General features: G+C 47.4%; 1 protein-coding gene across 1 annotated transcript in view; it reads left to right on the top strand.

The window, feature by feature from the left end:
- The window catches only part of UTP20 (UTP20 small subunit processome component), a 183,391-nt gene that overhangs the window by 18,208 nt on the left and 137,749 nt on the right, over positions 1–27,434 (top strand). Inside the window, exons 3-8 of the mRNA XM_069764293.1 lie at positions 1,951–2,017; positions 13,091–13,223; positions 16,349–16,537; positions 17,065–17,146; positions 21,396–21,533; positions 22,346–22,501. Of these exons, the coding sequence (XP_069620394.1) occupies positions 1,951–2,017; positions 13,091–13,223; positions 16,349–16,537; positions 17,065–17,146; positions 21,396–21,533; positions 22,346–22,501 (765 nt within the window). The remainder of the gene's footprint in view (positions 1–1,950; positions 2,018–13,090; positions 13,224–16,348; positions 16,538–17,064; positions 17,147–21,395; positions 21,534–22,345; positions 22,502–27,434) is intronic.

Here is a 27,434-nt window from a genome sequence, read left to right as displayed (position 1 = left end):
TATAAGCCTAGGGTGGAAAATGCAGCAGCTACTGGTAAATGTCAAAAGTAAAAATAGATACCAATAAAAGTAAAATTGAGACATCAGTAGGTTAAGTGTTTTTGAATATCCATATTGAATCAGGAGCCCCATATAATGCTCCATAAAGTTTATGATGGGCCCCAGAAGATGCTCCATATTAAAATATGTCTCATATAGTCCTGCATGAAGTGTAATAAGGGCCCCATAAGATGCTCTATAGAGATATTTGCCCTATATAGTGCTGCACAAGCGTTATGGCCCCATAAGATGCTCCGTACAGTCACTTGCCCCTTATAGTGCTGCACAAATGTTATGGCCCCATAAGATGCTCCGTATAGTCACTTGCCCCTTATAGTGCTGCACAATCGTTATGGCCCCATAAGATGCTCCATACAGTCACTTGCCCCATATGCTTTTGCTGCGATAAAAAAAAAAATCACATACTCACCTCTCTTCACTCAGGACCCCGGCACTTTCAATAGTTACCTGCTCCTCATTCAGGTGCGGCTCCGTCTTCATCACTGACGTTCAGCAGAGGGCGCGCACTGACCACGTCACCGCGCCCTCTGACCTGAGCGTCACAGCCAGAGGACGCTGAAGACGGAGCCGCACCGTTACAAGGAGCGCTCCCCTCCCCGTATTCTAACCTACTGCTGGCGCGGTCCCTGCACGTCCCTGCTTCTCCAGCGCTGCATCTTCTTCCTGTATTGAGCGGTCACAGTTACCGCTCATTACAGTAATGAATATGCGGCTCCACCTCTACGGGAGGTGGAGCCGCATATTCATTACTGTAATGAGCGGTACCATGTGACCGCTCAGTACAGGAAGAAGCTGCAGCGCTGGAAGAAGCAGGGACCGCGCCAGCAGTAGGTGAGCATAATTAGAGAGCCCCCGCTCCCCCTCCCCTGCCGACCCCCGGGTATGACTCGAGTATAAGCCGAGAGGGGGACTTTCAGCCCCCAAAAATGGGCTGAAAATCTCGGCTTATACTCGAGTATATACGGTAATTAGGTTGCAAAGGTCTTGAGACGGCTCACTGATTTTATTCATTATGAGAGGTTTCTGTGTAGCCATCTTTTATAGGCCCTCAGTTGAACTATCTTATTATTTTTCTCTAAGTTGCAGGATTGTTTTCTAATTACTGATTTCAGCTGGAGCCATGACTTTTTGCACCTTTTTTTTTTCTTCCTGTGTGCAATACTTTTTCCCTGTGTAATTTCTCATAATTACGTATAACTACCGTAATTGTAATTTATGGACATCTATGATTTCTTCAGCTGTGTACATCGGATGGGTTGTTACCGGCATCTGGTGAGAACTTCATGACACTAGCACCTTTAGAAATATATTTACACTGGTGATGTGTTCAGTACTTATTTCACCACCTGCTGTAAAAAGATTTTAAATTTTTTCAGCAAAATGGATTCCAAAATGCTGAAAAATGACTAAAATAACCACAGCAGGGGCGCTCCCTTCCCAGGTCCAGCATCGGCTCCCCATATCAGTTTTGGATCTGTGTTTTTTTCTGTATCGGTGGAATCACATCAACAGTGAATATCATCACTATAGCTAATCTCCGAGCACAGCAGCTGTGCTGAAGTAGGTGGCATGAATGGCTGAGCTCAATGATTGGTCACAGTGTTGATGCACGCTGTCTAAGTCATGTCACCGCTACATTCAAGACTGAGACATTCAAGAAGAGGTTCGAGATCCAGAGAGGGAAAGTATCCATTTTGTTTATTTTAGGTATTTTACAACATTTGGATCCATTTTCCTGAAGGTGGGAAAACCCCTTAATTGCCGGGGTCCAATGGAAGGATCAGCTACTGTTCAGTACATTGCCTTATTGAGCCATTAATGCAATATATGCAAGATTAGTTAAACCTCATAATGACTGATCATAAACTGTTTTTTTTCTGGTGGTTCTAGGAAGTGGAGACCTATTTCTATGAAGGTTTGCAGAAATGGAGAGATCTCAACCTCACTGAAAATTTTGGTATGTACACATTTATAATAACAGTATAATTTAGTACACTACTTTGGCATGGAAATATTATTCTGAGTGCAACAAATGCTTGTTTGCTTGCAATATACTCGCCTTGGTTGCAATGAACTTTAGATGTCTTGGCTTCTTCTATTAGGCTTTGTTCACGCGTTGCGTTTTTCCTGAGTTCTTTTCTGCCGGCAAAACCTGCTCTCTTTCCAGTAAAGCAGCAGCTTAAATAAAAAAAAATAGCAGGTTTTGCTGCGCTTTTCTTAATTTCTTTTGTCTGTGGTGCGTGCTGATAGTTTAGTGCTCCCAAAAAAACATGATGCAATTTCCTCAAGGTTTTGGCATAATAAACAACAATACCTGATTCCTGCATTTTTTTTTGCTGTATTTTGTCACTTACCCATTTCTTTCTATGGGAAAATGCAGAAAGAAGTAACATGCCGCAGTTGGCAAAAGCGCAGCAGTTTTCTAAGGCTATGTTCACACTTTGCGTTTTTTGATGCTTTTTTTGTAATTCAAGTTAAGCTGTGTTTTCACAGTGTTTGTGGTGTTTGGTGTGTTGTTTATTATTATATTTATTAAGATTTAATAAAGGTTTACATTTTAAATAAATAGAGTGGATATCTGTGAGATACTTATTAATAATCCCTCTGGTGATCAAATACGAGTTGTTTAAGTTTACATGTGTTTCACAGTACCAGCAAAGTCTGAGATTTCTGAAAACTCATGCACACTTTTTTTTTTTTTTTTACGGATTTTAGAAAAATTCAGCATTTTTTTGAAAACCGCAACATCTCACTACTTCTTCTTTAAGCATTTTTTTTCAGGTATCAGGTTTTGTTGTGTTTTTTTTATTTTTTATTTTTTTATTTTATGGAAAACAAGCAAGTACAGCAGGATGTGGAACCAATTTATTTTTGTGATTTCCCTCCCCCCCCCCCCCCCAGTTTAAACCATAATGTCTTGGTCTCCTCACATTAGAATGGCAGTTGGAATTAAGGCCCCTTCACATTAAGCGACGCTGCAGCGATACCGACAACGATCCGGATCGCTGCAGCGTCGCTGTTTGGTCGCTGGAGAGCTGTCACACAGACAGCTCTCCAGCGACCAACGATCCCGAGGTCCCCGGTAACCAGGGTAAACATCGGGTAACTAAGCGCAGGGCCGCGCTTAGTAACCCGATGTTTACCCTGGTTACCAGCGTAAAAAAACAAACAGTACATACTTACATTCAGCTGTCTGTCCCTTGCCATCTGGTTCCTGCACTGACTGCTGGCCGTAAAGTGAAAGTGAAAGCACAGCACATCGGTGAGTCACACAGCGGTGAGTCACACAGCGGTGACTCACCGCTGTGGCTGTGCTCTGCTTTCACTTTACGGCCAGCAGTCAGTGCAGGAACCAGACGGCAAGGGACAGACAGCTGAATGTAAGTATGTACTGTTTGTTTTTTTACGCTGGTAACCAGGGTAAACATCGGGTTACTAAGCGCGGCCCTGCGCTTAGTTACCCGATGTTTACCCTGGTTACCAGCAAAGACATCGCTGAATCGGTGTCACACACGCCGATTCAGCGATGTCTACGGGGAGTCCAGCGACGAAATAAAGTTCTGGACTTTCTTCCCCGACCAGCGATCTCCCAGCAGGGGCCTGATCGCTGCTGCCTGTCACACTGGACGATATCGCTAGCGAGGACGCTGCAACGTCACGGATCGCTAGCGATATCGTCTAGTGTGACAGTACCTTTAGTACAGTTTAATTAACTTAGTGACGTGTAATAAAGTAAACATTGGCCGACCAAAGTGTAAAATTGAACAACGCCTGTGGCCGAAAGTGTGAAAGTAAATAGTGTCCTACGAACGCAATTCTCTGCAAACGTCTTCGGGCTCTTTCACACGTCCTGATATTTCCGGTACTTGAAAAACCAGTATCGGAGCTACCAGTGTGTATGTGTGTGTGAGTAACACTTGTGTAATACGTGTGGCAACCATGTGCCGCATCAGTATCACACGTACTGGTGCCTGGTAATCAGCGGTACTGTTCGTGCTGTTCCCGGGTGTTGAAGAGAGCTCTCATCATTCTCCCTTGCTGGGGAAAATGTTGAAAGTTGTATTTCTCTGATAACCGCGAAAGCAGGCGGCAGCTGATGGGAGGTCGCCTGCTATAAATCATCAAAAAATAAATAAAAAGCTGTCAGCATTATCAAGGCTGGTTATCAGGAATAGAGGGGTCCCCATGCTTTTTTAAATAATTTAAATTAACGGCATGGGGTCCCCCCCAATTTTTGACAACCAGCCTTGCTAAAAAAAAAGACAGCCAAGCAAAACTGACAGCTAAAGATACAGTGGAACCCACGTTGTTTTTTATATTTATTTATAGCCCAGGAAGCCCCTGATGAATACTCCCATTAGCCGACGCTTGCTCTCGCTGTAAGGCCTCTTTCACACATCAGTGTCTCCGGTACGTGTACTGACAGTTTTCTCACATACCGGAGACACTGACACACGTAGACCCATTCAAATGAATCGTCTATGCACATGTCTCCGTGTTTTCACAGACCGTGTGTCCATGTGTAAAACACGGAGACATGTCCTCTTTTCTCCGGCAGCACGTACCGCAATACGTCCTGCACACGGAGAACGGTGTGCACTCTCCTCCGTGTGCACGTACCGCCCGCAGGAGAGACAGCGCTGTCCCCACTGCGTGTGGTGCTGAAGGCGGCATTTATCTCTTGTTCTCTGCAGGAGACAAGAGATGAAAACTCAAGTTTGTTTTTTTTTGTGTGTTAAAAATAAAGTTTGGGGGTCACCTCCCGCCTCCCATCCCCTGTGCACCCGCCCGCTTGCAGAAAAATACTCGCCCAGCTCCCGTGATATCTCCTCTCAGCGCTGGCAGCAGGTCCTGTGTGAGCGGTCACATGGTACCGCTCATTACAGTGATGAATATGCTGCCAGCGCTGAGAGGAGACATCGCGGGAGCTGGGTGAGTATTTCTCTGCAAGTGGGTGGGCGCACAGGGGATGGGAGGCGGGAGGTGACCCCCAAACTTTATTTTTAACACAAAAAAAAACACCTTGATTTTTCATTCCTTCTCTCCAGCGAACGCTTCTGGGGAGAATGAATAAATGCCGGCTTCAGCACCAAAAGCAGGGGACAGCGCTTAACTGTAGCGTTGTCTCCTGCACGGTCCGTGTGGTCCTCAGTCGGCACACGGGCGGCACATGGCTGCTGCACGTGTGCCACACTGATGTGCCACGTGAGCACACGGACACGGATGGGCAGCACGGTGGCGCAGTTATTATCACAGCAGCCTTGCAGCGCTGGGGTCCTGGGTTCTAATCCCACCCAGGACAACATCTGCGCAAAGAGTTTGTATGTTCTGTGTTTGTGTGGGGTTTCCTCCGGGCACTCCGGTTTCCTCCCACATTCCAAAGACATACTGATAGGGATTCTAGATTGTGAGCCCCATCGCGGACAGTGATGATAATGTGTGCAAAACTGTAAAGCGCTGCGGAATATGTTAGCGCTATATAAAAATAAAGATTATTATTATTACGGATAACGAATTATCTGGACGTGTGAAACTGGCCTAACTAGCGGCAGCAGGTGTAGTCTTATGGGCGTAATAGTTCCTTTAGTCGCCACCTACTCTCGGTGTTATTAGTTGAATATAACTCTCAACATTCTCCCCTGCTTGCGCTGATCGCAGGCAGAGTAATGGAGAATAAGAGCTGTCTTGGGTACCTGGCGGAAAACAGTGCTAACAGTATCGATGCTTCCCAGGTGCCGGTACATGTCACATTGATTACACGGATGTCATCCTGTTACAGGACATTTTGTGACCCATATAGCGGTTACTGATATGTCAGCGTGTTTTGCCCACCGAGAGACAGCCCATGTAAACACACTGACAAGCGCACAGACCAATTCACTTGAATGTGTCTGTGTGTAAGTGACTCTGGTACCGTATTTTTTTTGGACCATAAGACGCACTTTTTTTCCTCCAAATTTGGGAGGAAAGTGTGGGGTGTGTCTCATGGTCCAAATGTAACGTTGGGAGGGGGGGCAGTGGCGGAGTGGGATCGCACTGAGATACCACTCGCAGGAGGCAGGAAAATGTCCTCGCTGCAGGAATCCGGCGCTGGGGAAACCACGTGATCCCGATGCTTACAGGCAAGGAATATTCATTAGCCGCTTCCCCGCCCACCTGACAGCGGGGAGCAGCAAATGAATATTCCTTCACTTAAACAGCGGACACAGCTGTTTTCCCCAGCGCCGAATTCCTGCAGCGGCTAGGGAGATCGTGTGTCCGGTGGAGGAGGGGGCAGGAGCAGGGTGCCACAGGAGGGAGGGATGCCTCCTGCAGATGCTGACTGAGTGCTCTGACATAGGACCTGTGTGAGGTCATGAAGCGGGCGGGCTGGAGCATCACTTGACTTCACAGCGCCCTCCCTCTTCATGATGTCATCAGGTCCTGCAGACACTTTACTGAAAACAATGCGGCTTCCTCGGTTGTGATGCTCCAGCTCTTCATTACCTGTCACCACAGCGTGACTGGCTGCAGGACCTGCACAGCCTATACAAGTTAGTATTAAATAAAAGTTTATTAATTACAACACATAAAAATGCACTCTGCCACTCCTGTGGTGAACTATAACTGCCAGCATGTCATAGAATCTGCAGGACATGCTGGGAGTTATAGTTCTCCCATGGGATCTTAAAGCAGCACTCCAGTGTTATTTTTTCAGTGCTGGAGTAGTGCTTTAAATATAAGCCCTGTGCCCCCCACACTGTTACATTTGTAATTGTGTATTTTTTTCGTGAACACAGCAGGTTCTTTACTGCCAAGAAAGCAGGATTTGCCTGCAGGAAAAAAAAATGCAGCAAAAACGCAACTTGTGAACGTAGCCTTGATCAGTCAGGATATTTTTGAAACCTCAAGGCTTTTGCTGGTACTGTAAAACGCAGTTTAAAATTTGCACAAAAACACTGCAAAATTGCAACGTGTGTTCTCTTGTAGTGACCATATTTATTGCTAGTGGATACAAATGAGTTGACATTTGTTTGATGCCAGTGGCATTACTGTAGTATGTAAGATGCCAAAGTAAATATTAAGATGTTCCTTTTACAATACCTAGAAATGCAAACAATACAGAGCTTGCCATAGTTATCCTTTTGTCTTTGTATTGGAGACAAAGTACAGGAATTATATCTAATCTGAAAGTGGCTGGGTCTGCATTATATTCACTTTAACACGAAGTGATCGGTACCACCACCGCTACTTTTGTCTCCTGACACGGACTGCTCCAATGTGAGTACCAATTGGCAACTGCAGTGCCTTGGAAAAGTATTCATACCCTGTGAACTTTTCACCCCCAAACTTACCGGTAAATGTATTTTATGTGATATGCCTGCACAAAGTATTAAATGTGAACTGAAAAGGAAATGATACATGGTTTTCTAAATATTTCCTAAACCTGAAAATTGTGGCATGCATTTGTATTCAGGCCCCCTGAGTTAATACATTGTAGGAATACAGTACCTTTTGCTGCAATTACCTTGCAAACTATCTCTAGATCAGTGAGAATGAATGGTGGCATCTGTGAACAGCAATTTTCAGGCCTTGCCACAGATTCTGAATGGAATTTAGGTTTGCCCTTTGACTGGGTCATTCAAACACCGAATATGCTTTGATCTAAACCAGGGGTGGGCAATTAATTTTCCCTAGGTTCCACATGAGAGATGGTGATTGTTGCGGAGGGCTGAACCAATAGTCTGAAATTCTGCTAAATATTAATATCAACATACAATTATTATCACTTAATATTGAGCAGAATTAAGTGTGCTGACATCCCCTTAAGTACTGGTTGACCCGAAAGCATGTGAACCCCACAGAGCAGCCTCTCCGTGTCCAGCATGTGAGCCCGACACGCAGCCTCCCCGTGTCCAGCATGTAAGCCCCAAACGTAGCCTCCCCGTGTCCAGCATGTGAGCCCCACACAGCAGCCTTCCCATGTCCAGCATGTGAGCCCCACACGCAGCCTCCACGTGTCCAGCATGTGAGCCCCACACGCAGCCTTCCCGTGTCCAGCATGTGAGCCCCACACAGCAGCCTCCCCGTGTCCAGCATGTGAGCCCCACACAGCAGCCTCCCCGTGTCCTGCATGTGAGCCCCACACAGCAGCCTCCCCGTGTCCAGCATGTGAGCCCCAAACGCAGCCTCCCCGTGTCCAGCATGTAAGCCCCAAACGCAGCCTCCCCGTGTCCAGCATGTGAGCCCCACACAGCAGCCTTCCCATGTCCAGCATGTGAGCCCCACACGCAGCCTCCATGTGTCCAGCATGTGAGCCCCACACTCAGCCTCCCTGTGTCCAGCATGTGAGCCCCACACAGCAGCCTCCCCGTGTCCAGCATGTGAGCCCCACACAGCAGCCTCCCCGTGTCCAGCATGTGAGCCCCACACAGCAGCCTCCCCGTGTCCAGCATGTGAGCCCCACACGCAGCCTCCCCGTGTCCAGCATGTGAGCCCCACACAGCAGCCTCCCCGTGTCCAGCATGTGAGCCCCACATGCAGCCTCCCCGTGTCCAGCATGTGAGCCCCACACAGCAGCCTCCCCGTGTCCAGCATGTGAGCCCCACACAGCAGCCTCTCCGTGTCCAGCATGTGAGCCCCACACAGCAGCCTCTCCGTGTCCAGCATGTGAGCCCCACACAGCAGCCTCTCCGTGTCCAGCATGTGAGCCCCACACAGCAGCCTCTCCGTGTCCAGCATGTGAGCCCCACACAGCAGCCTCTCCGTGTCCAGCATGTGATCCCCACACAGCAGCCTCCCCGTGTCCAGCATGTGAGCCCCACACAGCAGCCTCCCCGTGTCCAGCATGTGAGCCCCACACGCAGCCTCCCCGTGTCCAGCATGTGAGCCCCACACGCAGCCTCCCCGTGTCCAGCATGTGAGCCCCACACGCAGCCTCCCCGTGTCCAGCATGTGAGCCCCACACGCAGCCTCCCCGTGTCCAGCATGTGAGCCCCACACGCAGCCTCCCCGTGTCCAGCATGTGAGCCCCACACGCAGCCTCCCCGTGTCCAGCATGTGAGCCCCACACGCAGCCTCCCCGTGTCCAGCATGTGAGCCCCACACAGCAGCCTCTCCGTGTCCAGCATGTGAGCCCCACACAGCAGCCTCTCCGTGTCCAGCATGTGAGCCCCACACAGCAGCCTCTCCGTGTCCAGCATGTGAGCCCCACACAGCAGCCTCTCCGTGTCCAGCATGTGAGCCCCACACAGCAGCCTCTCCGTGTCCAGCATGTGAGCCCCACACAGCAGCCTCTCCGTGTCCAGCATGTGAGCCCCACACAGCAGCCTCTCCGTGTCCAGCATGTGAGCCCCACACAGCAGCCTCTCCGTGTCCAGCATGTGAGCCCCACACAGCAGCCTCTCCGTGTCCAGCATGTGAGCCCCACACAGCAGCCTCTCCGTGTCCAGCATGTGTGCCCCACACAGCAGCCTCTCCGTGTCCAGCATGTGAGCCCCACACAGCAGCCTCTCCGTGTCCAGCATGTGAGCCCCACACAGCAGCCTCTCCGTGTCCAGCATGTGAGCCCCACACAGCAGCCTCTCCGTGTCCAGCATGTGAGCCCCACACAGCAGCCTCTCCGTGTCCAGCATGTGAGCCCCACACAGCAGCCTCTCCGTGTCCAGCATGTGAGCCCCACACAGCAGCCTCTCCGTGTCCAGCATGTGAGCCCCACACAGCAGCCTCTCCGTGTCCAGCATGTGAGCCCCACACAGCAGCCTCTCCGTGTCCAGCATGTGAGCCCCACACAGCAGCCTCTCCGTGCCCAGCATGTGAGCCCCACACAGCAGCCTCTCCGTGCCCAGCATGTGAGCCCCACACAGCAGCATCTCCGTGTCCAGCATGTGAGCCCCACACAGCAGCCTCTCCGTGTCCAGCATGTGAGCCCCACACAGCAGCCTCTCCGTGTCCAGCATGTGAGCCCCACACAGCAGCCTCTCCGTGTCCAGCATGTGAGCCCCACACAGCAGCCTCTCCGTGTCCAGCATGTGAGCCCCACACAGCAGCCTCTCCGTGTCCAGCATGTGAGCCCCACACAGCAGCCTCTCCGTGTCCAGCATGTGAGCCCCACACAGCAGCCCCTCCGTGTCCAGCATGTGAGCCCCACACAGCAGCCCCTCCGTGTCCAGCATGTGAGCCCCACACAGCAGCCCCTCCGTGTCCAGCATGTGAGCCCCACACAGCAGCCTCTCCGTGTCCAGCATGTGAGCCCCACACAGCAGCCTCCCCGTGTCCAGCATGTGAGCCCCACACAGCAGCCCCTCCGTGTCCAGCATGTGAGCCCCACACAGCAGCCACCCCGTGTCCAGCATGTGAGCCCCACACAGCAGCCTCTCCGTGTCCAGCATGTGAGCCCCACACAGCAGCCTCTCCGTGTCCAGCATGTGAGCCCCACACAGCAGCCTCCCCGTGTCCAGCATGTGAGCCCCACACGCAGCCTCCCCTTGTCCAGCATGTGAGCCCCACACAGCAGCCTCCCCGTGTCCAGCATGTGAGCCCCACACAGCAGTCCCTCCGTGTCCAGCATGTGAGCCCCACACAGCAGTCCCTCCGTGTCCAGCCAAACATCCCATTTTCATGGAAAAAAAAGCTCTACATACTCGCCTGACTCCCTTTCCCCTGGCTTTCTGCTTCTGCCACTGTCTCTGGTGCACTGACTCTCCTCTGTGTACAGCTCAGTTGATGAGATGAGGTCATCATGTCAGTTGTTTCACACTCTGGTGGAAGAAAGGTTCTGAGTCCCCTCCTTCACCAATGCATTCAGCACGGTTGCAGACAGCTTGCAAGGGAGTGTACGGTGCTGCCCGTGGGCCACTGTTTTCAGCCCCTTGGCTGTCTTGGTTCGCGGGTCTGATGTGGCCCGAGGGACGCACCTAGCCAGGTCTGACCTAAACCATTCCACTGTAGCTCTGGCAGTATATTTAGGGCCATTATCCTGCTGGAATACGAACCAATGCCCCAGGATCTAGTCTTTTGCAGCCTCTTAACAAGATTACATCTAGGATTGCCCTTTATTTAGCTCCATCCATCTTCCCATCAACTCGTGACTAGTTTCTCTGTTCCCAGCTGAAAAAAAGAATTTCCACAGCATGAAACTGCTGCCACCACCAGTAGGTTTGCAGTTGTGCCATACTCCTTCCATTTTTGGATGATTAATTGAACAGTGCTTCGTGAGATGTTCAGAGCTTGGTCTATTATTTTTTTTTTTTTTTACTAGATGGCTTTTGCATCAGGTGACTCATGTGCTTGACTCCTACGCTTATATGCATTGTTTTTGTCCCAGCGATTCTTTTGCTCTTCAAGAGTCTCATTTGCTCGTTGTTGTCTTCGACGTTGTGCCACATCTCCTTGGCAGAGGAGAAAGCAAAAGACAATACTGACATTACAGCAGGAGATCACAGAGGATACATTTTGTTAGGTAAAATAATGTCGGTATTGTGTTTTGCTTCCTCTCCTGCCAAGGAGATGTGTTATGCTCCGTACACGGTCCGACACGAACCATTTTTAAAAGGAACTTTCGTTCGTGGGAAAACCCCTTTAATGTGACCGGCTTCCTCTGCCTGTAGACACGTCGCGCATCTGCCGCCGGAATCAGCCGAATGATTCACTGCGCCTGTGCGGAATTCGAGCAAGCGCAGTAAATCAGACCGCCGCCATCTGAATATTTTGAATATTAATTTCTCTTAAGTATCGGCACACTTGACTGCCGGCTGCAGGAGGAAGTCTCCGGGTGACAATGCTCGCTACAGAAGAGGAATGGATACTCACCACTCCCTGCGATGAACGGTCCCGGTGAGTATTCTGGCAGCTGTGCTCTGCTTGTGAGCAGCGAATGAAGTCCCGGCCATGCGCTGCTTACTTACAAGCATTAAGTAGCTGCTGGCATCGCAGCAGGACGTTGCGAGGGAGCGCCGTGTAGGTGAATGTTAATGTGTTTTTTTTTTGTTTTTTTTTAAATTCTTTCCTGATGGGGCCTTGCATACCAGGAACGGGATGGGGCCAATTATAAAAGAAAATGGATGGGACCAATCATACCAGGAACAGGATGGGGGCATTTATGCCAGGATGCCAGAAAAATGAATATGCACTGCATTCCATGCCCATTTCTCTTTAGCAGCGGGCACAGGAGTTAGCCGGAGCCGCTGACTCCAGCCTCCCTGTAACCAGATGCTCCTCCGAACCGCTCCCCCACCTTCCCACCACAGCCAGAGCCCATACATCCGGATTATAAGACGCACCCCCCATTTTCCTCCACATTTTGGGAGGAAAAAAGTGCGTCTTATAGTATGAAAAATACGGTAATACGCATGTGACTATAAAGATAATGCGGCTTTACTGCATCTAATGATAGTGAATGGGAAATTTACACTGCGGAGACTTAGCATCTCTGCATTGTAAATAGACATGCTGCGGTCTGGAAAGACTCGCTGCATGTCCGTTTACGCAGGGCTGCCAGGGGCGTCTCTGAACGCATAGTGGAGATGGGATTTCTTGAAATCCCATCAACTATGCTGTAACATCTGGACGCTGCGGATGTACGCAGCGTCCAACCTGCAGCGTTTACTGACTATGTTAACCAACCCTAAAAGTCAGGTCTTTCTGTCTTTCAAAATATAAAATTAATCAATCCAATAATATTGGTAAAGAAAAATAATCACCAGCCTTGGAATTTTTTTTCTTCATTTTATACAGTATGTTGAATTGTAAAATTAATTTTGCCATTCAAAATTAAAACTGGTCCTGCAAAAAACAAGCTCTCATACAGCTATGTGAATGGAAAAGTAAAAAAATTTATGGTTCTTGCAAAAATGGGGAGGAAAAAACTAAAATGAAAAATCACCATGCTGGGAAGGGGTTTAGCTGAATGAGTCCATTGTGTTTTGCTTTTGTTGACTTTCTTCAAGTACCCACAGATCTGCATTATATACAAAGGTCCTTTCAATCTGTCTTAGTAATGTGAAACGATAAGCTAAAGGAAGACTAATTTTTTTTTTTTTTTTTTCTACAGTCACATTCTACAAGGAAGTGTCCAGCAAATGCCAGTCATTCCACCTGCTCGTTTACCACCAGAATGCCATAGTGCAAAGTTTGAAGACGCACCTACAAGTGAAGAATAGCCTTGCCTACCAGCCTCTGCTTGAGTATGTACAAGTCATTATATGATCTATAACGGTGGGATCCAATCTTGTACGTTATGAAAATGTGTGCCTGGGTGCAGCTTACTATACTGAAATCAGGTGATCCCCTGAGTTTTCAGAAACTCTCAGGCTATGTATATACGTTGCAGATTTTTATGCGGATCTGCAGTATTTTTTTCCACGTGGATTTGCACCAGATCTGTAATGTATTGCCCAACAAATGGAAATCAAAAATTGGTGTGCACATGCTGCGGAAAATTCAGCGCAAATTTGCAGCGTTTTATTTTCCTCAGCATGTCTTTTCTTTTTGCGGATCTGCAGTGTTTCTGCACCCATTGACTGACTTACATTGAGTCAGCCAATTCTACAGCTAAACCCCAGATATAAAAATGTCTGCGGAATAGCTCTGGATTTGCATGCCAAAAACGCTGCAGATAGGGAGGAGGAAGAGTGTGTGGGCGGAGACTGTGAGCGCTAAGATTATGTGCGGCTGTCTGTGTGCAGGTGTCTGTGTGTAACCAGGCATCGTCTGATGGGACTACTACTCCCATCTGGCTATGTCTCGTGTCACATATAACAGTGACGCCATGAGCCGATAATGGGACAGTAGTAGTCCCATCATCCTGTGTTCCATTCATAATCACCAAACACCTAATTCCCCTCAATCTTCTGTAATAAAAATAAATAATAAACCACCATAAATACTCTCTGGTCGACCATAGTTCTAAATAACGAGTGTCCCACGGTGAACTATTCTACACGGCTCCAGTGATACAATGACATGAGGTATCCTCCCGCACTGTTCCGCCGTCATAGTTCACAGGAGTTCGTGCTGTCACTTGCGGAACCGCTGCATGAGAAAATTCTCACACAGCTGTAGTGCCGTAAGTGAGAGCACGAACTCCGGTGACCTTTGTGTATCACCGGAGCTGTGTAGGGCAGTCACAACCCCTGATGTGACTGTTCTACACATGAGATTGTCGTGGGACACTCGTTATTTAGGACTACATCAGACCAGGGAGTATTTGTGTTGGTTTATTATTTTTGTTGCAGTAGACGAGGTATTCAGGGATTAGACTATGCAGTAAGTATGGTAAATTAAGATTAATTACTTTATTCTGGGTGTCTGTCTTTATTTACCATATTACTGTAGAATTAGTAATGGATAGGTATCTTATATACGCCTGTCCATTACTAAGCCGTGGGCTTGATGTCAATACAAAGTTGACATCAATCCCACAAATATTACCCCACTTGCCACCGCTACAGGGCAAGTTGGAAGAGCGAGGCCAAGTGCCAGAATTGGCGCATCTATAAGAAGCAGTCATCAAAGCAAAAGGTGGCTACTTTGAAGAACCTAGAATATAAGACATAATTTCAGTTGTTTAACACTTTTTTGTTAAGTATATAATTCCACATGTGATAATTCATAGTTTTGATGCCTTCAGTGTGAATTTACAATTTTCATAGTCATGAAAATACAGAAAAATCTTTAAATGAGGTGTGTCCAAACGTGTGTATGTATGTGTGTGTGTGTGTGTGTGTGTGTGTGTGTGTGTGTGTGTGTATGTGTGTGTGTGTGTGTATGTATGTATGCATATTATTATAAATATATGTATATTATAAATAGATATGTGTGTACATACATATACATACACTAGATGGTGGACCGATTCTAACGCATCGGGTATTTTAGAATATGTATGTGGTTTATTTATGAAGTTTTCAGAATAATGCAACTTATACACAGGATTCGGCCGGCTGCGACCAATTAGCGAAGCGTGGTTCAAATTCCGCGCCAATTCGCGGGCGGACTGCGCCTGTCGCTGATTGGTTGCGGCCGGACGTGACCAATCAGTGAAGCCAAAGCCTGGCTCCAGGTTTTTGAGGGCCCCGAGCAAAAGTCTCAGTGGGCCCCCCTCTTTAACAAATACCACGATTCATGATGCACAGATACAGCAGAGAAATATACCACAGCCCACTTAGTATATAACACAGCCCACGTAGTATATAACACAGCCCACGTAGCATATTGCCCAGACACGTAAGTGGCTGTGGTACAAATTAGTATATAGCACAGAGATGTAGTATATAGCTATGTGGGCACCATATCCCTGTTAAAAAAAAATTAAATAAATAAAATAAAAAATAGTTATATACTCACCTTCCATCGGCCGCCCGGATCCAGCCCAGGTGTTTACCGATGCTCCTCGCGACGCTCCGGTCACAAGAGTGCATTGCGGTCTCATGAGACCGCAATGCATGGACCAGTCACCGGAGCGTCGCGAGGAGCGGGAAAGGCCTGGGCTGGATCCTGGGGGCTGACGGACGGTGAGTATATAATGATTTCTTATTTATTTATTTTTTTTAAATTATTTTTAACATTAGATCTTTTTACTATTGATGCTGCATAGGCAGCGTCAATAGTAAAAAGTTGGTCACACAGGATTAATAGCAGCGTTACGCAGCCATTAACCCTGTGTGAGTGCTGACTGGAGGAGAGTATGGAGCTGACACTGACGGCAGGGGAGTAGCCATTTTGCTGCCGGACTGTGCCTGTCGCTGGTCGTGGCCGTTTTACCGCAACCAATCAATCAGGGACTTGGGATTTCCGTGACAGACAGACAGACAGAAAGACGGAAGTGACCCTTAGACAATTATGCAGTAGATATATAATATTATTTATTATACAGCTAATATACCGCTCTGGCAAAAATTAAGAGACCACTGCACAGTTTTATAAAAATCAGCTTCTCTACATGTCTGACAGCCATTCCATTCCAGAGCCAGTTGAATTCCAACCAGATACACCTCATTCTACTTAATGTGCTTCTGATTAGGTGATCACCTGAACCAAATCTTATTTAACAAAGACTGTTTTTTTTTTTTTTTGCATTATTTGAGGTCTGCAAGAAATGCATTTTTTTGTTAATTTGACTATTTCTCAGTTTCAGAAAATACTAAATATATTGCCTGGAATTTCAGAGACCTGTTGTCAGTAGTTTATAGAATATAAGAATAATTTACATTTTACTCAAAAATGTACCTCTCAATTTTTGCCAGAGCTGTATATTCATACTATACAACTTGGTTTAATTTTTCTTTATAATATTGCTGCTTCCTTTTAGGCTGGTGGTCCAGCTGGCTCGAGATCTTCAGGCTGACTTCTACCCTCATTTTCAAGATTTCTTTAAAGCCATTTCTTCCTTGCTTGATACAAAAGATACTGAACAAATAGAATGGACATTTACATCCTTGTCTTACCTGTACAAGTACTTGTGGAGGATGATGGTGAAGGACATGCCCGTAATATACAGGTATTTACCAAAGACTATTGCCTCTTTTGGTAGTGTAATCTTCTAAATAGGGCGATATGGTAGCTAATTTAACTATCCTTGTGACATTAGCAAAAAAGTACTAATCTGTTTTAGCCTATCATTTCTTTTTTTCAGATAGAGAGTTGTTGAGTTTATATGTATTCGTTGTTTCATCCAGTCAGTAGTTTTTGAGTAGATAGTAAAAATGCCATCTTGAGATAATATTGATGTCAAAAACTATACCTGCAGTGATCTAGGCTGAGAGATCTGATAGTTTTATTAGAAAAGTGGCTTAGTGTCACTATAATCTCCATCCAGAACCTACCGGGTGTGCGGAGACACAGAGCCGGGCTGGACAATTCTTGATGGCACAGATCTGTTTGGGCATCTTATGTTCTGTCTCATTCTACGACTGTTAGGTCCAGTGACAGAGATAAACTTTAGTTTTAAAAGAACATTATTGGTACCCTTATCGTGATGAAAAAGGTTGAAGAAAGTGTAGAAATATTAACATCTTTTTCTTTTAGCTTATACAGTACATTGTTGGCTCATCAGAAAGAGCATATCCGGAACTTTGCTGCAGAGAGCTTTTCATTTTTAATGCGCAAGGTAAGGACCAGATCTTTTGGTTTCGATGCATTCTGTACTATAATGCTGCTAGACATATCAGGAGTTATGCCTCGTTATGTGCCAGATCTTCTGTCACTCACCTGATTGCCTGTCACACTTTGCACTTTTTTTTTTTATAGATAATATGAGTACTTCCTGCATTTCAGCCTTTTTTTTTTTTTTTTTTTTTTTACATTCCGCCTATATTTTTATTCTCTGATTACACCCACTATTTTTATCTATTCTCTATCAATCACATGATGCATCAAATCCAGTCCAGTGACTTCTTTGCTGTAACCTAATAAATTACATGTATATAGTCAGGGAGACTGAACTGTAATTCCCCTACATTATAACTCTGTGACAGGCACTGTCTAGGCATCATCAGTGACTGTGATATGAATTTCTCGCTTCTCGGAATACTTCAGTGATACACAGGGATGGACACTAACTGTTTGGGGCCCCTCTGCAAGAAATGTGCTTGGGCTCTCCTCCTTTTATTGCAACCAAGTTATAAATATATCTGTTACATAGTCTCCTCTCATTATGTGTATTGCCACCCCTTATTATTATTATTATTATTATTATTATTATTGTTATTTATTTCTATAGCACCATTGATTCCATGGTGCTGTACATGAGAAGGGATTACATACAATTTACAGATATCACTTACAATTGCAGACTGATTTAGAGGGGCGAGGACCCTACCCTTGCGGGCTTACATTCTACAGGATGGTGGGGAAGGAGACAGTAGGTTGGGGGGTTGCAGCAGCTCTTGTGATGGTGAGGCAGTAGCTCCGGTAGTGGTGAGGAGGCAGCGGGGTCATTGCAGGCTGTAGGCTTTCTTGAAGAGGTGGGTTTTCAGGTTCCGTCTGAAGGATCCGAATGTGGTTGATAGTCGGACATGTTGGGGAAAAGAATTCCAGAGGCTGGGGGATATTCGGGAGAAGTGTTGGAAGCGGTTGGGTGAGGAGCAAATAAGTGTGGAGAAGAGAAGGAGGTCTTGGGAGGACCGGAGATTACGTGAGTGAAGATATCGGGAGATTAGTCCAGAGATATATGGAGGAGACAGGTTATGGATGGCTTTGTAGATCAGTATTAGTAATTTGAACTGGATATGCTGATGAAATGGGAGCCAGTGAAGAGATTTGCAGAGGGGAGTAGCGTGGAGAGAGATGAATTTGTCTGGCAGCAGAGTTAAGGATGGACTATAGAGGTGCAAGAGTGTTAGCAGGGAAGCCACAGAGGAGGATGTTGCAGTAGGCGAGGCGGGAGATTATGAGGGCATGCACAAGCATTTTAGTAGATTGAGTGTTGAGGAACGGACGGATTCTAGAAAAATTTTTGAGCTGGAGGTGACAGGAGGTGGAAAGAGCTTGGATGTGCGGTTTGAAGGACAGGGCAGAGTCAAGGGTACTCCGAGGCAGTGACCTTTCGGTACGGGGGAAAGCGTGATGTCATTTATTGTGATATATCAGGTAAGGAAGATCTGTGAGATGGAGGAAAGATAATGAGTTTGGATTTGTCCACATAGAGTTTGAGGAAGCGAGAGGAGAAGGAGGATTTGGCTGATAGACACTCCGGGATTCTGGACAGCAGAGAGGTGACGTCTGGGCCAGAGAGGTAGATCTGAGTGTCATCAGCATAAATGTGGTACTGGAATCCATGGGACATTGAGCTGCCCCAGGCCAAATGTATGTATTTAGAAGAGTTGGGGTCCCAGAACAGAACCTTGGGGGACTCCAACAGAAAGAGGGTGGGATGAGGAGGTAGTGTGGGAGACGCTGAATGTGCGGTTGGAATGGTATGAGGAGATGCAGGATAGGGCGAGGTCTTTGATGCCAAAGGAAGAGAGGATCTGTAGTAGTAGGCAGTGGTCAACTGTGTCTAAAGCAGAGGACAGGTCTAGAAGGAGGAGTGTAGAGTATTGTCCATTCGCTTTGGCTGTAAGTAGTTTGTTAGTAATTTTGGTCAGGGTAGTCTCAGTGGAATCATGGGCACGGAAACCAGATTGTAGATTGTCAAAGAGCAAGTTAGATGCGAGGTGGGAGGAAAGTTCAGTGTGGACGTGCTGCTCCAGGAGTTTGGAAGTGAGTGGGAGCAATGATATTTGGTGATAGCTGGACATAGCGATTGGGTAGAGGGTTGGCTTTTTAATGATAGGCGTGATTGTGGCATGTTTGAAAGCAGAATGGAAGGTACCAGAAGATAGTGATAGGTTGAAGAGATGGGTTAGGAATCGGATAAGTGTGGTGGTGATGTAGAGGAGGAGGTGGGATGGGATGGGGTTGAGTGCCCAAGTGGTGAGGTGTGATTTGGAGAGGAGACAATTAAGCTCCCCTTCAGTGATATTGGAGAGGGAGGTTATGGGGGAAGAGCATTGGTCTGGTATAGGAAGGGGTTGTGGTGGTTGAACAATGAAGATTTACCTTGTTTGGTCGATCTTTGAAGTGTGTGGCAAAGTCCTCAGCAGAGATGAGGGAGGTTGGAGGGGGGCAGTGGTTGGCGGAGGAGGTAGTAAAAAGTTTTAAATAACTATTTGGGGTTGTAGGATAGGGAAGATACGAGGGTTGTGAAGTTGGCCTGTTTAGCAGAGGTGACGGCAGATTTGAAAGCGAGTGCTGCTTGTTTGAGTGCAGTGAAATCATCTTGCGAATTTTTCTTTCATCCCTGCTCTGCAACTCTGGAGTGAGGATATGGATGCCAGTGGTAGAATAGAGTCAGAGATCATGTGGGTGTCTAGGTGCGTGAGGTTTCTGCGGGGGTGCGCTTGTTGCTGGACATGGGTGCCAGGTGAGGAGGACAGGTATGAGAAAGTGAGTAGATGGTGGTCAGAGGTAGAGGGAGGCTGTGATGTTAGACTATATATATATATATATATATATATATATATATATATATATATATATATATATTGTCTATCTATCTATCTATCTCTCCCCTCTCTCTCAATTCAATTCTCTATCTCTCCTCTCTCTCTATCGATTCAGATGAGCTTTATTGGCAGGACTAAGTACATGTTTGCATTGCCAAAGCATATGGTAAAAATAGGGGGATAGGGGGTGGGGTAGGGAGGCATATAGAGGTCTAGGATAGATCAGGCTCCTTTTAGAGAATAGGGGACATGTCTATGGTGGGGTATAGGAGTCCATGACATATCAGGCTCCTCTTAGTCTGTGGCAGGCACTGACATATTCCGCTGCTACGGCCACTGCACTTTCCTCTTCCCCCAGTATTATCTGTAGTTTCTCTTCCTCCTCCTTGGAGGTGAAGCCTGGTAGGAGATCAGACAGTCTCTTGAAGTGAGTGTCCCTCACTGCGGAGTATTTGGGGCACCTCAGCAGGAAGTGGGCCTTATCCTCCACGGCCTCCTGGGGGCACTGCTGGCAGAGTCTGCTCTCTTGGGGCTTGTAGTTCTGTCGGTGCCGCCCGGATTCGATGAGTAGGCTGTGGGCGCTCAGTCTGTACCGGCTCAGGATCTGTCGCTCTTTGGGGTTTTCTAGTTTCTCTAGATATCGGGCCAGTTTGTACTCCCTCTGTAGGTTCTGGTATATCGTCAGTTTCTGGGATTTGTTTGTCGTTCCTCCTCTATCTCTCTCTCTCTCTCCTCTCTCTATCTCTCTCTTTCTCTCTCCTCTCTATCTCTCTCCTGTCTCTATCATCTCTCTCTATCTCTAGCCTCATTTTACTAGTGACAGCTTGAATTGAATAATAATTGCTTAACAGGTTTGAGAACCAACTGTGATTTTAATTACATCCAAACACAGTTGGTTCTGAGCTTCCTATATAAGCAGGCTTTACCATGTTATTAGCCATAGGTAAGTGTTCACACTAGGCAGTCAGCTCAGGTACCCATCCATTCTGAGATTACCTTGATGTTTGCTGGATGGGCTCACAACTTTTGGCCAAATCTTGTGCTAAGAATCTCATGTGTTTTTTCATAAATTTGACAAGCCATTATGCTATTCCCATTTCATGTATTGCACATTTCCTTGCTTTAGCACAGTAAATTTTGAGTGCAGCCATTGATCTATTTGCTAGATTTAATGTCTGTCATCTATTCTGTAGGTCGGCATGACAGCTTCTTATACTGTCAATGATTAGTTATTCAGGGCTCAGAAAAATGGGAGTTCCTCTAGTACTGCGCTAGCAGAATTCTACTGTGCTGTACTCACCATTGCTATTTTTTTTTTCTTTTTGATAATACTTCTTCTGTAATGTAAACTGGTTTTGCATTTTGTTTTAGGTGCCTGATTTGAGTGGACTATTTAACTTCATGTTCCTAGATCTGAAGGAACATCCACAGAAGGCTGCTGGTTTGGGGAAGATGCTGTTTGAGACATGTAAAGGCGTCAGAAATATGTTTCACTCTTGTGCCCCAAAGGTAATAGTGTCTCCTAAAGAAACACATATGATTGGCGTTCAAATCTGGATTGCAAAATAAAGATGTGCAATATCAATGCCTTTATCATGGACCTTGCTAATTTTTCTCTGTGACGAAGAATTTACACGCAGGTAGTTTCTAGTCACCTGCCTGTTCTGCTAGGTGCCAATCTCTGCTGGCTCAGACTGGTCATGGAGGATTCTGCTAGATTATTGCACGTGCGTTAACACAGCGGCTCCTCCTCTTTTGATCTGGTCTGCTGCATTTAGGGAGCGGGGAGCCGGCTATCAATCAGCATAACATCGGCAGGAACACCCCATCTGCAGAGAGGAGGAGAAGAAACTGTTCCGTCTGTGATGCTACCGGAAGTCGCATGATCGCTGGCAGAGATTGGTGCCGGACAGAACAGATTTATAACTACCTGCCTGTAAGTTCTCAGCTCCATAGGGGGAAATTGGCAAAGTGCACTTTCAGGATGTCTTATAAGCTTTATTATGGTTATTCTTAGAAAATAAGAGCCCAGTTTCCCTTGTCTGCTTTCATTGTAACAGAGCGGTGTAATAAATCAATAAGGCCCATCTTATTCTCTGTCAGTTCCGAGTTCTTTGTGGAGTGCTGTGCGTGTGTCCAATATTCCACATACTTGCATTAGTGGTGCAACATAAGCCCATGGCCAGTATAAAAAATTAAAAAAAAAACCACTAAGACACGTGTATCTGCATGGCAGTTGTGTATTTTGGACTGTGGAATGTGCAGACCCTGTATATTTTCACAGTTTACATGTTGTCTGCTACTTTTCTATTGTTTGGTAGGCAATTCAACTCCTTCTACAGAAGATGGGACCGATTACCGAGGAAGACGTCTCTCTTCCCTGGACTTTGGTGGGAAATGTTTTCAAGCAGTTTGGGGATTCGGCTACATCATATATCCACAAGGAGCAATTTGAACCACTTTTTAGTAACATTCAGGTATGATCACATATGAAAAAGTTAAAACTGAAAGTGCTGATTATGGGTGAACATATATAGATCGTGACCTCTTTACTGTCACCCTCTGTGTTTGTTTGCTCTGAAAGTAGGCATGGCATGTAACATAAGAGAATGGGCCTCGGTTATTGGGTAAAGGCTAGTTTGCATCTGTTTTATTACATTACGTCCAAGCTGACCTGATGTATGCCATAACAGGAGTTTCTCTATCGCCTCTCATTGGGGGACACAGGAACCATGGGTGTATGCTGCTGCTACTAGGAGGCTGACATTATGCAAATAAAAAAAGTTAGCTCCTCCTCTGCAGTGTACACCCTACCGACAGGAAGTAGGATCTTCAGTTTAGCTTAGTGTCAGTAGGAGGTGGACACGGGTCTTTCATTAGACCCTTATCTACCTGAGTGTGCGTCGTTCCTTTTCAGGTACCACGGAGGGATACAGGGTGGTCAGTCACACCTGTAGTCCCACAAAGAGACTATGAGTACGGCGTGTACTGCCACCCCGTATCCTCATATGTCTAGTCGGCAGGACCCCAGCCCCTAACACTGAAGCGTGTTGAGGTGATTCAGACCCGGTCCTGCCTCCGTCTCCCACCCACTCGCCCACCAGAGCCTGTCGGTTCGAGGAGACATGGACGTCCCACTATGCTGGATTATCGGACGTCCGATCTTGGATGGGGAGGTACTCTCTCTCTCTCCCCCCAGGTACAGAGATGAGAAGATCACAGAAGAAAGAAGATCGGGAAAGAAAAAAAAAAAAATTCCTTTATTTTAATAGTGGGCCCCTTAATTCAGGTTACCTTTGCAGCAGTTTTAGGGCTTTCCTCAACACTTCCCCCGTGTTCCGGTGGTCATGTGATGTAATCTAGGTCCCGGCCTCTTCCAGGCCTAGCTGCAGAGTGGGGCATTGGGGGTCTTTTCCCCTTTAATTTTGCGGGTATTTGGGGCTGCAGGCATTGTTTTGCAGCGTTTTTCAATCCTCCGCGCCGCTCCCCCATCCTCCGGCGGTCACCAGCTCTAATTTAGGTCCCGGCTTCACTCGGGCCTAGCTGCAGGGCTGGCTCCGCCCCTCTTCTTCCTGCTTTTCGGGCGGGCTTTTTTCCCACCTATCTTAGTCAGCTCCTTCCTGCCGGGACTTAGCTCCGCCCTGGCACTTGGCTCCGCCCCTGGTCCCCGCGGTTTAGCTCCACCCCTTTCCCCTGTCTCAGAGCAGGCTTTTCAGCATGTGTCCCTGCAGTGTGCGCTTTTTCACTCCTGGACCTGGACACCCTCTTGTGACTGCCATTTTTCCTATTGATCCAGATTGTACTTGTTTCCTGTGGAGCCTTCTCTTCCTGGCACAGCAGCCCTACAGTCTGGAGCTGAATACAGGATGACTGCACCTACTGTGAGAAGCTGCTCTGCAGCCCGACACTCTCCTCGGCTCTCATCATGAACCCACCGCCCAGGAGTTCCTACCCCGGGTGAGACCGAGGCCCCTATCCCTGGGTGGGCTTTCAGTCTGTCTCGGTCTGTGGCAGACCTCACCAGGATATCACGTCCCTGGTGTCCGTGCTTGACAGATTGTCCCTCCCAGCCCCCCGCAGTTGCCAGTGGGTCACAGGATTCTCCATCCGGCCTTTTCAACACAGGTCACAAGAGATCCAGACAGGAGCGAAATTCTGTCCTTTTCCCGATCCATCTCGCCCTCCGGTCTGGCACGGTGAGATCCCTCTTCCAGATCCTCCTCTCCCGAGTCAGACGGGCGTCCTCGGTCATGTTTTCAGAGGAAGATTCAGACTTTGTTTCACTACAGGCCTCTAGCATGAGTGATAGGGTGCAAAGCCTTATTGTTGCAGTCAACCAGACCTTAGGCATCATGGATACCTCTACGGAACCCGCAGAAAAGGCGGTTTCGTTTAGATGGTCAAAACCAACTTCCAAGGTCTTTGCTCCACACACTGAATTTGTTGTGGTACTTGCCAGGGGAAAGGTGAACCATACCAGATGCTTTCAGACAAGGAAGCGTCTCGGCATCCTATATCCCTCCTCCCCTGAGCTCATCGCTAACTGGACTGATTCCTCGGCAGCGGACTCGTCAGTCCCCAGACTGTCCGCCAACTTGGTCCTTCCACTTTCTAATGCAGCATCCCTCATGGATTCCAAGGATACAATTATAGAATTGCTGGAAAAATCAGCCTTTTGAAGTGGCTGCTTCTGCTTTGTGCCTCGGCCATTGCCTCTACCTGGGTCTCAAGGACCACAGCTAGATGAACCAAACAGCCTTGTAAGGGTACCACGGCTGGACCTCTTCCGGTGGAGCTGGCCGACCTGACGGACCAGATTTCCTATGCAGGAAAATATTTGGTAGCTGTCTCCCTAGATGCGTGTCTTGTGCAGCTCAGGTATCCAGCAATATGGTGACCATCTGGCGGAATATTTGGCTCAAGACATGGCAGGTGGACTTGTTTTCAAAGAAGTCCCTTAAAAGCCTCCCTTTCCAGGGGGCCCATCTTTGACTACATGCTGGAACAAATTATTAAGGACGCCACGGGAGGCACGAGCGTCGCTGGCCTCCCCTGATAAGGCAGTTCAGCTCCCTTTTTGTCCTTTCGCTGGTTCGCGGCGTCAGAATATTCCTCTGGCTAGCACAGACCGCGGACTCGCCTGGCTAGAGAAAAGGCTTCCTTCAAGCCTACCCCTTCCTGGCGTTCCCTCAATTCCCATGGTAGGTCCACCAGGCCCAGACCTGGCAGATCTTCCTTGGCATAACTCGTGCTAAGGGCCCAGCGTTCCTCCCAGTTTGGGCGGGCGTCTTTTTTGCAGGGACGTTTGGCTTGCCTCAGTCGAGGTCAGGGAGGTGGTATCCACTGGATACAAGATGGGGTTCGCTTCGCGGCCCTGGAATCGCTTCTTCAAATCCCACCCTCTAAAAGATCCTAATCTGATTCCAGGTTTCTTTGCGTCCATTGCCTTTCTTCTTTGTTCAGAGGTTATCGTTTCCATCTCAGAGTAGGAACGCTTCACAGGTTTCTATTCAAACCTGCTTGTAGTGCCGAAGAAGAACGGCGCAGTTCGACCCATCTGGTTCCTAAGTTAGTGAACGAAAGGTTCCGCCTGCGGCATTTCAGGATGGAGTCCCTCTGTTCAGTATTGTTAAATAAATAGGGCAGCACACTGCAGCGCCAAAACATGCAAACTTGAAAAAACGAAATTTGAACTGCATTACTGCACTAGAAATATGAAAAATGAGAGGTTTTTACATGTACCCATTCAGATGGAGACGTTTATTCTCAGTGAGGTAGGTCAAACGTAGGACCTCGTATAAGAGAGATGCCTTAACGTGGCTACGAGGTACACATAAAATTGGCCATTTTTGTGCGCTGAAAGCTCTCATTTTTCATATTTCTAGTGCAGTAATGCAGTTCAAATTTCGTTTTTTCAAGTTTGCATGTTTTGGCGCTGCAGTGTGCTGCCCTATTTATTTAACTATATACGAGTTGGCGACTCTGGGTTCAGCACCTGTTCACACTCAGTCTATGTTTGGATGTGCAGGTCAGGTTTTTGAAATGTATTCTCTAGCCTTCTGATCGTGCACTCCCCGCCTCCTAGCTTCAGGTGTTTTAATTATAGTAGGTCCAATACCCCTCCACATAGAGAGAGAATTTAAGTCCAAGAAGAGGTTTTTACATGTACCCATTCAGATGGAGACGTTTATTCTCAGTGAGGTAGGTCAAACGTAGGACCTCGTATAAGAGAGATGCCTTAACGTGGCTACGAGGTACACATAAAATTGGCCATTTTTGTGCGCTAAAAGCTCTCATTTTTCATATTTCTAGTGCAGTAATGCAGTTCAAATTTCGTTTTTTCAAGTTTGCATGTTTTGGCGCTGCAGTGTGCTGCCCTATTTATTTAACTATATACGAGTTGGCGACTCTGGGTTCAGCACCTGTTCACACTCAGTCTATGTTTGGATGTGCAGGTCAGGTTTTTGAAATGTATCCTCTGTTCAGTATTGGCTTGCATGGAACAGGAATTCCTGTGCTCCATAGATATCCAAGAAGCCTATCTCGATGTTCTGATTTTCCCAGCACACCTGTGTCTCCTACGTTTCGTGGCGCAGAAGAGTCATTTCCAGTTCATCGCCCTGCCACTCGGTCTTGCGACCGCACCCAGTGTCTTCATAAAGATCATGGCTACATTTATGGCCATTTTGAGGATCAGGGGCCTAGTGCTCATTCTGTACCTCGAAGACATCAAAGCTCCGCCCCCCCTCTCAGGCCCAGGAGAGTGACAATCGTCCTCGACTCCCTGTCCCGTTTCTGGTGGCTGGTCAGCAGAATAAAGTCTTGTCTTGTTCCGAGTCAGTGCCTCGTCTTCTAAGGCATGCTGTTCGACACCTGTCAGTCGAGGGTTTTTTGTTATTTTTTTCTTCTCAAGGAGAAACGGGCAATTCTCCAGGACGGAGTTCTCTGCAAGGCCCTCGGCTGTCTTCCTTCCGTTCAGCAATGAAGGTCCTGGGACGAATGGTGGCAGCATCGGAAGCGTTCCCTTGCGCTGTTCCACTTCAGCACGCCATCCTTTCTCAGTGGGACAGGTCTGTGCTGTCTCTGGATCGTCCGATTCGGCCTTCCGTCCGATTCTAATGGTCTCTCAGCTGGTGGCTGTCATCCCCTCTCATTCCCCAGGTCCAGTCCTTCCTTCTCGCCCATGGCAGGTGGTGTCGACGGTCGCCAGCCTTCCCGGCTGGGGCGCGGTTTCCCGCAATCCGTCAGTTAAAGGGGCGTTGGTCGGAGCAAGATTCTCCTCTGCCGATCGACATCCTTGAGATAGCGGCCATTCTTCTGTCCCTGAGTCACTGGGAAAAGGTTCTCAGAGGTCTGCCAGTCAGAATCCAGACGTCCAATGCCACGGCTGTGGCATAGGTCAAACACCAG

Source organism: Ranitomeya imitator, chromosome 4, assembly GCF_032444005.1.
Source record: "Ranitomeya imitator isolate aRanImi1 chromosome 4, aRanImi1.pri, whole genome shotgun sequence".
Taxonomy (NCBI): domain Eukaryota; kingdom Metazoa; phylum Chordata; class Amphibia; order Anura; family Dendrobatidae; genus Ranitomeya; species Ranitomeya imitator.
This window is presented reverse-complemented; position numbering and strand designations above follow the sequence as displayed.